Here is a 16,504-nt window from a genome sequence, read left to right as displayed (position 1 = left end):
TTTTTTTTTCCTTTGCTATTTTATCTGCCACTGACTATTCCCATTAGTATTCAGTTCTTCTCAGCCTCACAAGAATATGCAAAAAACAAGGACTAAGGATGGAAAAGTTTGAGGTCTAGATCCCAATCCATGTTAAAGACAAAGCTGTCCAGATACTGCCTCCAGGTGAAAAAAAAACCAAAACAAACACATAATCCCACTTATAAGTGGGAGGACCCTAAAGTGTCACTGAGATGCTTAAATAGTTCTGCTCCAGTGACTCCCTTTGTGAGAAACATCACGGGGGAAGCAGGTGGTGCTTGGACTTCCTGATGCTGAGTCCCACAGGGCTCCCAGCACCTGCCCGGGCAGGAGCAGCCCCTGAGTCATCCTGACACACAGGATGCAACCACTGCCCCAGATCAAGGAAGAAAAAGCCCTTCACATCTCTGCCATATTCCCAGGAAAGCCTAAATCATAGAGGTCTTGCTGATAACCATTTAGAGCACAAAGCAAACAGCAAATGTTCAATCTGCAGTGCGGAAAGAAACCAGAAAGATTGCACAGCTTAGTTAAACACCCACATCCAGAACCACTACCAGGAATTGGCAAAACTGAGGAAGATCCATTTATTTATTATTTATTTTTAAACATAAATAAAGGAAAATAAATACGTACTTCAGTTGGTTCTGCAGCCCAGGAGCAAATGAGAGCTTCGGGCTGGCTCACCCTGAGGATCTGACCTCCCACCCCTCTGGGGCTGGAGACTGAACAGGGATGGAACTCCCTCCTCTGGCTTCCAGCCCTGCCTGCCTCTCTCTGGGCTTACCAAGCCATGGAGACACAAGCCCCTGTGTGCTGCTGGTGCTCCAGCCCAACCCACAAGTGAGGCTGGAAGGAGGGAAAAACCTCCTCAGAGCCACTGCCAGCCCTCTGCCCCTTTTGCTGGGCAAAGCACAGCAGCTGTGCAGGCTGCAGCCACCAGTGGCAAGCTCCTTGTGCTCACTGAAAGGCCAGAGAAAATCAAAATGCAACAATGGAAGGCCAAAACACAAGGCAAGGCAGCTCTGTGTGACAGGGCTTAGTGGCAATCGCAGGGTAACACAACCAAGGCAGGCAGGGAAGAGCTGAGTCCAAGTGGGCATGGGCTCCTGAGGCACAAGGGCACATTTGGATCAGAGATTAGGACAAAACTGTTCCCTGGGAGGGTGGAGAGACCCTGGCACAGGGTGCCCAGAGCAGCTGTGGCTGCCCCTGGATCCCTGGCAGTGCCCAAGGTCAGGTTGGACAGGGCTTGGAGCAGCCTGGGATGCTCCAAGGTGTCCCTGCCCATGGCAAAGGGTGCCACTAAATGATTCTTTAAAGACCTTTCCAAGCCAAACCATCCTATGATTTTATGATTTGTAGTAATTTGTATTTACAAGTAAATTAAATCCTTACATCTGTTTTCCTTGATTATGCTTAATCTCTGCTCACAAGAATACAAAATGACAAATCTCACTCATTTCCCTAAAATGCTGTCAGTCATAGTTGCAACACAATTTTAAAAATGCAAACTTGTAGTATTCATAGGCAGGAAAGGAAAATTAGAAAATTTTAGCAGCTAAAAGTGATAAAAATAGTGAACCAGGTGTCTGTGCTGAGTAATTCAGGACAACACAACCCTTTGCTGATCATCCCCATCAGTTTAAGGAGTAACATCTGATTTCACACCTGCAGAAATCCTTCTAACAAGGCAATGAGGATAAGAAGTAGCAAAGATAAATAAATAAAATCAGCACAATTATCTCCAGCAAACACTTTTGGTGAAGAAACAGGTGGGTTCCCCCCTCGCAGGCAAGGGTGGTGTGAGTGCCAGTGGAGCAGGGAGCTGCTCTCCTGGTTCACTCCCTGCCCTCCTCCCAGGCCTCTGGGCATGGCTGTGGCCCAGAAAGTCACCCACACTCAGTGATCCCTGACTCCAGCAAGCCAGGGCTACAGATTTCTGGGAGGGTTCATCACTCCAGGCACAATGGATGCTCTGGTGAGCTCAGGTCACAAGGCTGATTTATCACCTCAGCTGTCAGGCTCTTTAGAGCATTATGCAATCACTGCACATTTCAGTATCTATTCAGGATATATTGTGGAAAGGTGTTCCCTACCCCAGCAAGGGGAGGAAATGGTTTGGGATGAAAAACCTTCTTGTGGGGAGTGGGAGGGAGAAGAGGTTGTGCCACCCAGGAGATAAATAACCAAATCTTTGTCAAACTACTGCTAAGAGGGACAAGACAAATAACGAGCAGAGTCAGGGATGAAAAAAGCCCTGAATTCTCTAAAAATACAGCCAACTCATGAATTTCCAGCTGCAGAGCAGCCCTTTCAAGTTGCAACTCTCAGTGCTTGTCAAGAAAGATGCTTCCTGCCTCGATCCCCCCCAAGAGCAGCACGGTCTAATGGAAGGCACATTTGATGTGCTCTGTGCTGCTCAGCACAGAGTGGCTGAATTACCGGGTGCAGACCTCATCATACTCTTAAAAAGTAATTTGGAACCAGGGCTTTGATTTAGATGGGCTTTATCCTTTACTTTCAAAGTACAAGTGGTAATAATGTAGTCTGTGAGTTTAACATTTGAAACAGGGGTTCCATTTACCTCTTTGTACTTACTGGAGGAAAATGACTGTAATTGAAATCTTTCTGCTGGAAATGAAGCCCTTCTAACATTCAAAGTGGTTGCTTGTCCTTCAGGCTTTTTATTTCAGCTGTCAAAACTGTAAACTGCCTTTCAGAGTAGTGAGAGTCTTATAAGAGAGGATGAAATGAATGTACCCTGGATCTAGGTAGTGGGTGTTTTAATCTAATTTTCTAGCTAGAAATACAGCACTTCTCTCCCTTGGGCACTGCTGGGAACAGGAAAATTAAGCTCTACCTCAGTTCAGCAATATCTATCAATGAACCTCAAACAAGGGACAGACCTTTTCAAGGACAAAGCAAAACCTTTCAAGTCCTCCATTTTCATCCATAAGCTCCCTCAGATCCAGGCAGCAACACGTGAAGCCAGACTGCCCACTCACGCTGCCTCCCTCCACACGTCTCCCACACTTTCTAGAATTTCACAGATTTTTTTTTTTCCAAGAGCTTGCCTTTTTTCTTTCCCCCTTCAGATTAAACTGATTTTCTGGTGTCAGCAATATTATTCACGTGAAGCCTTTGAATCTTAATTCCGGTGTAAATGCACTCAGACTGAATACGGGTATTATGTCCAAGTGGCTCGTGGCCAAATGACCTTATATTAAATCTTTGAAAGGGCAAACATGAAAACTTTGGGGTTATCCTCTAGGCTTCCTTCAGTCTGTATTACAGAGTGTTAGCAATTAACTTGATAATAGACTCAAGATGATGTTGTGGAGATTTCTACTTTGGCTAGTTTTATTATCTGGTTATTTTAACCACAACTAAAAATATGCTGGTGGGAAAAGGTTTTATCCTGCTTGTCTACACAACTTAAAAAATTGTTTGGATGACTTGAGCAAACTAACACAGCAAAGGACATCAACTTAACCAATGTCTTTCTCTCTGTTTCCAGTTCCAACATGTCTTTAGGTGACCATTTTTCAGGCTTTGTGCTGCAGCCACAAATGCATGACCAGTTCCTACCTGTACAAACCAGCCACTGAGCAAACAGGCAAATGACATGAATGAACTGATTAAGAGATCAAGGTTCCAGGTGGATGTGATGAGTTTGGAAGCTCCCAGAAGACCTGTGCGGGTTCAGTTCCTGAGGCTCAGGCCAGCTCCATCAGCACACCTCAGTTCAGGTCTCTCTGTAGATAACCCAGCTGGGATGAGCAGCATTCAAACACAACCAATGGAACAGTTTATGGCAGGAAAGTACAGATGATGCCAAGAGAGTAAAACAGGTTGACAATCCATATAGGAAGCAAAACTGTACAATATTCAAGCCTCCTGCAATTACCTTGGACATGCATATAAATATATATGCTTTCTCAAAGTGGGGTCTTCAGACATCAACATCTTCTGAAGTAAACCAAAAGGAAAAAAAATATTTCAGATGGCCAGAGGCAAGAATGTCAACTTCAGCAAAGCCAGCCAGCCAGTAAAAATGTCAGTGAACTTCTTTACAAGAGAATTAAGAGGGAGCGGTACAATGTCAGCACCACAGGAAGAGCAGCTCCAGTTCTGATTAACTGAGATACTGCACTGACAGGAGGGCACAGACCCAACCTCTTCCTAACCTAAAATGACCTCCTTTAGACAGAGATTATATAACACTTCCACATGAGGAGAGCAAACTTAAATTAATTTGGTTTTCACAGGCTGCTGCCAGAAGAGACATCACTGTCCTTTCTGCTCACGCAGGTACACCCCACAGGGCCGTACCCTCCTGGTGAACTGGGACACACTGACCTGCCTGGAAACAAAGCCAGCACAAAAAAGGAATCAAACCAGCTCGGGTGGAGGTGGGATCACCTCCCTGTGTGGCTGCACAGGCCCCACTGCTGGGAGAGGAGCGCTGGCTCCTGCAGCAGCCCACACTTGTGCCAGCTGAAGAGGAAAAAGTGCATCTCCAAGGGAGATTTTAAATCCATTTAGACAAACTGCTGAAAAAAGCTGGTTTGAGAATTTCAAAGGTTCTTTAGCTTAGCTCACATAAACCCAATTTCTAAGACCATGACAACGCAGAGGAGTTGCAAAGGAATTTGACCTAAATTTTTAAGCCAGTGTGGTCACACTATTGCAGAAATACTTGTTTCGTGGAGCGTGTATCCAGAGTGTCCAGCCAGAGAACTGCACCAGTTCAATAAATTCAGCATCAGTTCACACCTAGGCCACACTAGCACAACTTTCACAGCCAGACTGGGAGCTAAATCAGAACAAGCCAAGCCCCAGCTGCAGCAAGATCATTGGCACAAAATCAGGCATTCAGCAAGGGGGTGCAGCCCTCCCACGTAGCCAAACCCAAAACTTCTCAGGAACCTTTCATTAAGAAACCCCCACTTCAACACAAAGGGTTAATAGTCCCTTATCAGAGATTAAATCCAGTAAAAGACCAGGCATGCACTTCAGTTTTTGCCTTCCTGCATGTGTGCATTAAGGATGGGGCTTTTTTCCCCCAACAGATGAACAGACTTGGCACCTCCCCTGGTGGATCGGAAGAAAGTCTTGTAGGGCACAAGTAACTGTAAGTAGACAGATTAAATGGGTTTCCTGGATTTCATCCATGTTCAAATTTCCCAAGTTGTAGATCTCAAAAAATATCTGACTCTGACAAAACTGGTATGACAGGTTATGTAACACCACAGAATCACCCGGTGACAGCAGAGCAGGAACATTATCTGCTCTGCTTGGGGACTCCAGGGCTTTCTGGATCAACTGCAAGGGGTGTCAAAAAAAAAAAAAAAAGAAAAAAAAAAGAAAAAGAAAAAAAGAAAGGAACTGAATCACAAAATGTGGAGGAAAAAGAAATCCCCATGCATTTTAAATAGCCACCCTCACCCACTGGTAAATAACTGGTGATTCCTTAGATTATTTCCAGGAATTTCCATATGCTATATATGCTGAGGTGATTTATTTAATTATAGATGTTTACAGGTTGGATATAACTTTAAAGAACATAGAATTATTGCAGAGAAACATGAAGAAGATAATAACTGCCTAATACAGTGGATTTTGCAGCCTTTTTAAGACTGCCCAAACCAAAATGGAACAGTTACATCTGAGACTGTTACATATGCTATTTTCAGCCTGGAACAAATGACAGGACAATCTTGTTAAATGACATATATATACTTTTTGTTAAATGAAATAGATATGCTTTCACTAGTACAGTATAACTTGAGGCACAAAGACAAGAAATAAATCAGTGTGGGACTATTTTCCAGGACAGAAAATTTCAGACTAACAGCACATGCACGGGTTTTCCCTCTGTTCTAAAAAGAGCAAGTTGCTAACTGCTCGAGGATGTTTAGGGGACAGACAGCAAGGCTGCTTAGTATTTTCATAAAAAGTTGTCTTGCTCTTTTCCCTAATTTGCTGGATTAAGGAAAGAGCAAAGCTACATCCACATTCTGCCTGCACCTCAACACTACTGGAAATCGGATCATATAGCCTCTACCCTGGGGCAGGAAACCCTCCACGAGATCTCCAGTGAAAATGCACCACTGTTAAGCAGGTCCCTGCACAATCTCCGTCCATCCTCCCTCCCCATCCCTGCTTCTCTGCTTCCCCCCGGCATCTGGGTACCAAGGCACGGCCGAGATAAAGTGGAAGCTGAGTGTAAGAGGAAAATCCCACAGAAAACACTGTTCTGTGCAATGGGAAATACAGCAAACTCCACAGTAAACCCCACACCAAGGAGTCTTCAATACATCTTGCTACTTTTTGATCAACAAAACTTCTTTCTTCCAGTAATAATCATGGACAATTAAATACTTAGCTACTAGAGGAGAAGAAACAACTGACCTCCCTGCAGAAGCAGGTCACAACTCATAATGGGCTCCACAGAACAAGAAATATTCCTCCCTTTCAAGCTCCACATGAGGAAAACAAATACATCTCTACTGTCTCTATTTTTTCCCCCGACACGGCACTGGAGGAATCAGCTCTGAGCTTTCCTCCTCCACCTGCACCGCGCTGAAGTTGCTGCCACATCTGCAGCCCGTGCCCTGCACTGCTCTGAGCACAGCCTTAGCTCTGGAGCCACAGGAAAACCGAATCCTGGTGACACTTCCAGGGGCACAGCGTTATCTAGGGAATCACAGGAAAACCAAATCCCAGTGACACTTCCGGGGACACATCCTTATCTAGGGAATCACAGGAAAGCCGAATCCCGGTGACCCTTCCAGGGAAGGGGAGCCGCTGAGCCCCACCAGTGCCCGGGGCAGGGCTGCTGCAGAGGCTGGACTTACCTTCTCGGCATGCTTGAACTTGACGTAGAACCAACTCGACTTGATCATTGTCTCACCTCCTGCCCTCGGTCAAAGCCGGACAGCGACCCGAGGCTGTGCGGAGCAGCCGGAGCTCCGTGAGGGGAGCGCCGCGTTCGGCTGAGGGCCGCAGAGCCCAGGCCGGGCGGGGAAGGCGCTGTGCCGCGGGGCTCGGCGTGTCCGTCCTGCTAGCCCGTGTCTGTCCGTCCTGCCAGCCCGTGTCCGTCCTTCCTGCCGGTGTCCCCGCCCGTGTCCCCGCTCGCTCGCTCGCTGCCGAGCGCTCGGCGCCGCTGCCAGCCCGGCAGCTCGGCTCCTCACGGGGGCTTCGCCGCCCTCATCACAAATGGCACATGTCAGTAAAGCCGGGAGGCTGGCTCCGGCGCTGGCAGCCGCCCAGGACCGTGACCTCCCCCAGCGGGATGAATAATGAATTCCAGCGCTTCCCTCCAGACACAGATTAACACCTGGCTAAACATTATTCTGACAATGAGCTCGTCCGCCGCCAGAGCCCCGCGTTAACCCCTCGCTCGCCCACCAGGCAGGGCGGGGATGCTTTGGAGGCTGTCCCGCCATGCCCTCCCCCATCGAAAGCGAGATTACAGGACTATATATAGTTTAGAAACAATAAAGCCTCTTAGGCATAAAGCAAATATCTCCTTTCCGATTCTGCAGCTGCAGTAACGCTGCCGTGGAAGCCAGACTTGCTCCTGGATCCCCTTTTCTCAGCCTCCCTCTACAAACACCCTTGGCAAGCTGTGATGCTGTCCGGCTCGTGTTTTAAAATAACTCCTGTAAGGAAAAAAAACCGCAAAAAACTTCCGAACCACGCTCAACAGAACAACCACCACTACCAAATTAAGCTAATGCATAGAAAATCCCGGGAAGTCACTGGTCAGAATGTTTGTTCTTCTGTCTGTTCAGAAGCACTGCCCAATTCCCTGGCTCTGCTTTAACGAGACCATTGATCTGGCTGCAAACCTCGCAGCTCTGTGCATCCACGGAGCAGTGAATATCAAGTTACAAACTGAAGGATGGATATAATCAGCCTCCTGTGTTTCCGCTGCACGCAGCCAGAGCTATCTGGCCCAGCATCCTGTGCCCAAACACTTCACCAAGCACAAGGCAACAATGTCAGGAATCTTGGGTCCAAACATGTGCCCTCAGTAATGCAATGAAAATGAAATGTAATGTAACATGGAATAACACGGATGGACTTGTCACACAGGTACCTGAAACTCTTCATGTTTCCATACAGCAATGAGGGAGGTTCAGAATTTCATGACAGAAGTAAAAAAGTCACCTCATTTTGCTGCTTTAGACAGCTGTCTGGTTATTTAAGTAAGAGTCTCATAGTATCCTACTCCCAACAAAAGAGGATAATTTGCTTCTCATCATCTTCAGATCGTGACTTTATAGGTTTTGCTTGTCTCCCTTATATCACACCTCCCAGACTATTACATTTTTCCTCATAGGTAGGCTGTGCATGTCTCCATGGATCCTTTTCATCAGTCCCTTCATCACTTCCCACTCTAGACACCTAGACACTTTTTTCTAGGTCTAGGTATCTTTTTCATGGGAATAGTGAGATGGAATAAATACATTTACCACTGACTTACTATCTCCTACTATATGTGCACACAGGAGATATAAAGCAGCTGAAACAGACCCTGAAACCTAGTTTGTCAGTATTACTCACCTAAAAAGTACTGTCAGTGCTGATAACAGTGTCAGTGCATTATCTCTAAGTGGTGGCTTTGACAACCTGGCTACTCATTCACCTGCCAACAGAGGGTTTTAGAACTTTTCATAAACTAGGACTTACACAAGGGATCCAAACACCAAAATTGGCCAGTAATGGTCACTGCATTTAGGTGGAGCAGAGGCTGCTCAGTCCTGCTCTGCCCTGAGACCCCTTCCCTGCTCACCCACACTCCGTGTTTGGTCCCTGCTCTTCTGTGCTCAGACAGGGAACTGGGATGAAGATTTTCCAAGCCTCCTCACTGCAGTCAGCTGTGCTGGTTCAAATCATGGCCATCCATGGCCATGGCTGTCCGAAATGACTTTCCATTGATGCCACAGAAAAATATTCCCACCCTCCCTTTAATTCCACATTCCTGTGGGAGAATTAACCTGTGCTAAAAGGGTGGTAAAATACCCCGGCTATTTTTTGGAACTGGAGATGTTAAAAATGGCTGAGGTCTCCTATAGGGAGCAACATAAAAAGAAAATGAAAACACTGGCTTTTATCAGCACCTTCTATTTTCTGCGCCTCAAAAGTTGGTTTTTGAAGCAGCAAATGAATAAACGGGACAGATCTGGCTGTGGATTTGATTGAGATCGGGTCAGTGCAAGAGCCTCGCTTCCTCCCCAGCTGCTGCTGCTCCTCCAGTCCCTGCGGCAGCGCATTCCCGCAGCCGTGCCAGGGCTGCAGCGCAGCCAGCCGCGCTGGCAGCGCCGGGCTCGGCAGCGACCCGCGGAGCCAGCCCGGCCGCTCCGGCTCGGGGAGCTCCTGCCCGCGCTGCCCCAACCCGGGGCTTGGGGACGGAGCAGAGCCCAATTCCGGGAGATCCCTGCCCGCACTGCCCGATCCCGGCCCTTGGGCAGGAGCACATTCCCATTCCGGGAGCTCTGAGCCCGCACTGCCCGATCCCGGCCCTTGGGCAGGAGCACATTCCCATTCCGGGAGCTCTGAGCCCGCACTGCCCGATCCCGGCCCTTGGGCAGGAGCACATTCCCATTCCGGGAGCTCTGAGCCCGCACTGCCCGATCCCAGGGCTTGGGGCAGGAGCACATTCCCATTCCGGGAGTTCCCTGCCCGCACTGCCCGATCCCAGCCCTTGGGCAGGAGCAGGGGGCCCAATTCCAGGAGTTCCCTGCCCGCGCTGCCCGATCCCGGCCCTTGGGGCAGGAGCAGAGGGCAGTGGAGGCGAGAGCCGGCACCGCGTACCAAGCACAAACAGCTGTGGCTCACAGCAACTACCAGGCCTGGATGTTTTCCATTGGTTCATTAGCATCTGGCAGGACCTAAAGTTCCAGGGTCACAAAACACAGAGCTATTATTTTATTTCAGGAAAATGCACAGCGACATCCCTCGAGAGCTGTCCTTTTGTAATCAAAGGACAAGTGCAGCGCAGGGAATGGAGAGGCGGAATTTGCAGCCATCGCATCCCCCAGCCGAGCAGGGACGAGCCCATCACGCCACAGATTGCTCATTTAGTGTGCACTGTTGAAAGCATCAGCATCCAAACAGCCCCGGCAGCAGCAGCAGAGCCCGGTGATTCCTTACAGCACTGACAGCTGCGTGGCTTTGCACACACACACACACAAAGTACACACCAGCTTAAGTTTTCAACACTTCATTCATCTTTGCAGTAGGACAAAACACACCATTTATTTCCAAACCTGCAGCATCAGCACTTTGTCTGAGCTGTGTTTGGTTCTCCTGTTTTATAGAGCTACAGTCTTTATGGTGTGACACAAGAGCTCCACTCCTGTTTGCCAATTCACTTCCTAGGGATGTGATGCCAGACAAACACCACAGAGGATGAGGGTCCACCCCTGAAGGTGCTGCACTCACCTCCAAAACCCTGCTAGCCCACACCTTCTCCTTCAGTCACCCATCAATTACGTGAAATAAGATACTGTTCCTCTTCATGTGACCCCAAAAAGGGAACCATGCTTTGGTAGAATATTCGCAATTCTCCCGGAATAATCATACTTTGATTATTCAGCAGGTTTTGCCATACTCTAATAAACCATTTCAGCTGTGAGACAGTGCAGAAAATAATTGAAATAACCTCCTTTTTAACAGACCATTGGTTCTAAGCCTTTTAATACACCCTAATGTATATTTAGATATCGATTCACGTTCATTTCAATTATTCCCCATGACAAAGCTGATCACACAGTAATGCAATGAGCAGTGCAACAGTGAGTACTGAGTTGGTTTTTAAGTCTCCTAACAGCAGCAGGTACCTCCTCCTCTTCTCTCTGACTTTGGGTTTGTTGGTAAGTCAGACTAACATCTTGGTTCCACAAGGGAGGGGGGGAAGGAGCAAACCAGGCACTATTTCCTAAGGCAGCAGAAATGCCTTGAAGAACCCACTTTCACAGCAGAGCCAGTTCTGGAGGAAGCTAAAGAATCCTGACCCTTATTCCAAGCAAAAGCAATCTCTGTGTGTCTGTGCAGGGGGGCTAAAGCTAAAGTAAGATGGTGCATTTGCAGCAGGGACTACATCCAAGATGAATTGCAGCCATTCCTGTGTTCTTGGCACTACGAGAGCAGAAAATCATCTCCCTCCCTATTATTATAATAGCTTTCACACTTCCCAACCAGCAGAGTGAAGTGTGGGGATGCTGAAAGAAATAGCACATCAACAACAAACAGAAAGTTTAGATACATAGGAGGATCCCATCTCCAGAAAATGTTTATGGCAATTTTTATAATTAGCCTGTGGGGAGGAGGAAAAAAAAAAGGGGGGGGGGGGAACACGACGCAATTTCGCAATTTGGAATAAGAATAAATTAAAAGGATTTTGAAATGTTTTTCACAGTTCAGAATGGCTCCTAATGTAGCAGCCAAAGCAGGGACCCCTGGGAGATGAAATGAAGCTTGTGGGATGTGGAAGCCTACTAAGAGAGAAAGTTTTTCCCAAATTCAGAGAACTGTAGAGTAACTTGGATTCTATAAATGAAGTACAAATGCTGAAGCTCCTGCCTGCCTTTGAGCATGCCCAGCTCTAAACTAGCAAACAGATTCCACAGCAGACTTTCTGCTTTAACCCAGAACCACCCCAGCTTTGTATTCCAGCACTTTACATCCTAGAAGGCATTCCAGGGCACGGGCAGTGAGGGAAGGGTCAGACTGCCCAAACTCAAACAAATCAGTGCTGCATCTCAGGAGCAGCAGAACAAACAAGGCGCCTGCAGCCTCCCGAGGCCAGCACTGCCAGATCTTTGTGGGTCACAGGGAGGTCCCCAGGGAACTCTCATCTTCCAGGCTAATAGAAAGCACTGTGGGATTTGCTGTCTGGTTATTAACATGGTAACAATCCCATCTTGTACCTCAGGACCCCATCAACACCATCTGCTCTTTCATCTTGAGTGCTGCCGAGTAATCCCATCATGAACATGCTGCTGTCAGTTCGGGCTTCTGTGCAGTCTGCAGAGAAACTCTCCAGGTCACTGCTCTGAGCCCAGGGTGGGCTCAAAGGATTCTTGTGCCTTCACCCCACGGGCACAGGCTGCATCCCGTGCCTGGTGCTCCTGGCACTGGCACCATTTCAGCCCAGGAGATCAACACCACTACAGAAAGATTTTTGGTTTTGTTGCTTCCCAGTGACTAAGAAGTGCAAGTGACATTTTCCCTGGCAGCTCTAAGCCCTGTCAGGTCTGTCAGTGCTGTAAGGTCTTACAGCTGCCTTTCCCTTGGAATAGGATAAAGCCTGATAAGTCAGACCTTACTCAAAGAGAAAGAGTACAGATTAAGGTGAGAAAACCAGTCTGAAGTACTTTATCTCCCCCAGCAAAGTGCCAGTCTGTAATGAGTTACAGCCAGGGGTAACCCAGCTGGGGCACATGCTCAGCTTTCCAGGTGAAATTATGGCTATGAGGCACAACCACACACCCCTGCAGGATTAAAAACACCTCAAGGCAGCCCACAGAGGACAAGAAACAGGCATTTCCTACTGGTTTACAACCTGCAAGAGACAGACTGACAGAAGCAGCACAGCCCATGAGCCTGGCACACAGGAGCTGGGCTCAGGATGGCTCACAATCTGCTGCTCCTGCCACACAGAGTTAGCTCAGGGGGCAGCAAGGAGAGCTGGTGATGGTATATGATCTATATGGAACTGTGCCAGGAAGTCATGTGGGACTATCTGCAGCAGTGGGAGGCAAAGGTGGCTTAAAACAAAAGCCACCTCTGAAAAAGAAGGTGCAGTGCCATAATCTGTAATTTAAACAACAATAATTGCCAGCTGGACAAAATTGCTCATGATATTAAGAGATCAAATGATGCTTTTGTAATCCTACACAATGGTTCTGCATTTTGTTCCCTGGCTTTCTGGTTTCTAGAGCTCCAGCACTGTTTGGACAGAGGTTTATTTCCTTGAGAAAAAGAAGTCTTTTTTCTTTTCACTCCTGAGATGACACCAGTACTCAAGTGTTTGAAATGACAGGATTCTCAAACGCAGAAAGCAGTGATTTCTGTGACACTCCATCATTTCCTCCTCCTGAACACAGCTCTGCAATACACTATAGAGTTTATGGATCTCCCTCATTTACACATGGAACAGGGATGGGGGAGCAATACATCCAGTGGGGAAGGGGGGGGGGCACAGAAATCCCTGAAAAAACAGAACCTTTGCATGCAATGTATGTATTAACGCTGCAGCACTAACACAAGTTCCCTTTGAACATCAAAGGGATTAGATGGCAGGGCACTAATGCCCACAGCTAAATCAAGTCCTGTTCAGCAAAACGTTAGACACAAAAATCCCCAGCAGCACAGATCAGGCTGCAGTGCCAATAGCTCCTGCAGCAGCTATGGACACAGGGCAATTTACACCTCAGCAATGAGTGCTCTGACCTCTTTAACACCCACCAAGGCACAAAGCTGGGCACAAGGACAGCGACCAAGGACCAAGGAAGGAGTCACACAGAGCTCAGGGGTCCCAGCACCCAGCAGGTCTCAGATCCCAAGCCCAGCCACCCTGGGCAGCCCACTCAGCATAATGACCTATAAACCCAAGGCCACCTCTGGCATGATTCCAAATTCCTCTTGTGTCACACAAAACAGGAATTCCAGCACACTGCAGGGAGGCAGGGCAAAGAAACAACCTGGATCTCCCCAGGCATGGAGCTGCACATCCCAGCTCCCCAACACCACACACCCTGGCAGGTCCTCACTGAGGCCTGGCAGGTGCATCACCCGTGTCCCCAGGAAGCTCCCAAGTTCCATCCACCAGGCTTGGATCAGCTCTGAGGATACTCTGTACTCACTAGGCAGAAAAAACACCCTGCCAGAGGCAGCCTGGAGCCCACAGCCAGAGCACACGTGTTCACACATGTGCACGGACACCCAGCCAAAACACAGCCAGGCCACTGGCACCCGCACGGTGCTTTCATTCTCAAAATAATTGTAATTCTTGTGAAGTTTCCCTTTAAAAATGAGATTTTGTTCTTTAATATTCATTGACTTCTAGTTTCCTTCCCACACACAAGGCATTATTTACTCTACAGTGGCTCGGTGCATCAATTATGGTAATAGTTTGTGAATAACATTTGCATTATGGGAAAATGAGCCTGGTTATTTAGCACTAGCTGAACCATCCCTCTGGAAAATTGTCACAAACATATGTATCATATGCCTCCACTTAAACAGATCTGTAATTACTCTAGTTTATTAAAAAGAGCCAGCACTTTTTTTTCCTCTCTGTTTTTTTTTCTCTAAATCTTCTTTCTGAGAGCAGACAAACATCTACAGAGCCCTTTCCCTTACTCAGCCAAAGGTAAAGGCTAATGACTGCTGCTACCATGTCCTCTTATTTTACACTGAGATGTTAGAGGTGAAAAGCATCTTCTACATTAGTTTACTCTAATGCAGAAAGTGTGGCTCAGTAATTGTGGCATTTGATTAATGCTCTGTTTCAGTCCCTTCGGCTAAATTCCAGGCTCAGTTCAACTACTGTAAATTCTGATTAACATCTGTATTACATCAGCACCCAGGGTTTATATTCCACGGGCAGGACTGCCTGGTGCACCACAGTCTGTACTTCCTCCAGAGCAACTGCTCTGCTCCTTAGAGAGGTTAAAGTAGCAAATAAGGCATTACACCTTGTGTAATGTGTCTGTGAGTACTTTGTCAACTTTTTAAGCAGCTGAGAAAAGCTAAGAAATATAACTCCAACAGGGGTTGTTCAAAAAATCCCACAAAAGCACCCCAGCAAAATGAACAGATTTGTACATTGAGAACCTGTAGCACCCAAATTCACAGCATTTCTAACACACAGACTGCAAAATTCTTGCAAATAAACAGTGATGTTCGTGCATAGCAGCTTTTGTCTTGCTTTTATGGTGCCCGCTGTCAGTTCAGGTGTATTTGGAGAAGTTGATCAAGACTTCAGGCTTTCTTAGAGCACCAGGGCTTCCCACAGAGCACCAACTGCTGTCTTTGTACCTAAGAAATGCACAAACTGCCCCTTTGCATGGAGAGGGAGAGCAACACAGCCAGAATGATCCCAGCAAAGGAACTTGGCTTCCAAGGTCACAAATTGTAATGTGGACAAGAGAAGCTGTTGATGCCACAGATCTGCAGAGGCAGCCCCACCATCAGAACTGAGCTTTCACAGGGAGAGTGTGCCACAAAGAGACTTAAACCAAGCCAAATGAAAGTGGGAAGAGAGTGGCACACACAGGTAACACAGTGGTACCTGAGAGGATGCATCCTGGGCTGCACATAACTGAGCTGGCTCTGCTCTGTGCCAGGCTGCTGGGCAGAGTGTGGGCCAGGCCAGTAATGAGATTGGATAGTTGGTTCTATTTAACACTTCTTTTATAGTCCATGACTTGGTGATGTCAGGCCAATTCCAAAGTTTCCAGCCAAGAAATTATCCTAAGGAGCCATCTCAAAAAGCAAAGGTTACATAGACTATTGACACCAAACTGCAACCTTGTTATTCAGCCAGATGTGAAAACAAAATACCAATGTTGGACAAGCTTAGCTTGCTCTGTCTCTCTAACACCTTCCCCTGAGCTCAGTGGATGGTACACAAGGAACACCAGACCCCCTTTACAGCAGCACAGCACACCAAGTGGTTTTCCCCTCTTGTGACACAATTGAAACTGGTCTTACTCTGTACCAGCACATGGTGTGTGCACTTGGAAATTGCTCTAATGCCTAAATTTCCAGCTCTGGTATGAAAATCTCCACAGCAAAAGCTGCAGCAGTGGCACAGTGGCACCAGGTGCTGTCTGCTGCACCTCACACACAGGCTCTTCCAGGATAGGTGAGGGTGGAGGTATAAAGCAGAAGCTGGTTATTCCTATGATATACTTGACATTTAAATATTAACTTAAGTACTATTATAAAATGCACAATCAAGCTCAAAGCTCACCCCAATCCTATCTAGGCAATGCTAGACTCACCACAGCAATTCCAAATCCCACCAAAGCTTTTCCCTCTCCTCTGGCCAGCTGAGCAGCTCAGCACCACGTTTGCCACAGGGCTCAGAAGCAGTGCTTTGTGCCCTGCCTCAGCAGGAGAGGTGTGCTGGTTTTAACAGCAAAGGGAACAGGTTGGCAGAGCTTCACAATTCAGAATCAAAGTGTCTGCAAATAGAATGGCAAAGGTCAGAGTGATGCTGCGAGCTGGCACTGCAGCAATGTGCCATGAGCTCTGTCTGCTGGAAAAACCTTCAGCTCTCATCTTCAACACTCTCTCCTGTTACACGTTTATCTTTCCCATCCTAGGAGAGGAAAGATTAAAACAGACATGTAAAAAGGATGAGGAGAAGAAAACTGCAGAGTAGTCCCCTCCCTCATTTTAATTATTGATGCAGACAGCCTAAGCAATCTGTAAGCCATATACATAATGTATTTAC

General features: G+C 47.3%; 1 protein-coding gene across 9 annotated transcripts in view; it reads right to left on the bottom strand.

Moving 5' to 3' along the window:
- Positions 1–16,504, bottom strand: part of AUTS2 (activator of transcription and developmental regulator AUTS2) — a 778,310-nt gene that overhangs the window by 516,609 nt on the left and 245,197 nt on the right. The window contains exon 1 of one of the 9 annotated variants that reach the window (XM_064394840.1): positions 6,885–7,157. The exons of the other annotated variants lie outside the window; for them this stretch is intronic. Coding sequence (XP_064250910.1) covers positions 6,885–6,932 — 48 coding nt within the window. The 5' untranslated portion in view covers positions 6,933–7,157. Of the gene's footprint in view, positions 1–6,884; positions 7,158–16,504 lie in introns of those variants that run through there. 9 annotated transcript variants of the gene reach the window in all.

The sequence above is a fragment of the Passer domesticus genome, chromosome 19 (assembly GCF_036417665.1).
Source record: "Passer domesticus isolate bPasDom1 chromosome 19, bPasDom1.hap1, whole genome shotgun sequence".
Classification (NCBI taxonomy): Eukaryota; Metazoa; Chordata; class Aves; order Passeriformes; family Passeridae; genus Passer; species Passer domesticus.
The sequence above is the reverse complement of the archived record's forward strand: the minus strand, read 5'-3'. Positions and strand labels throughout refer to the sequence as shown.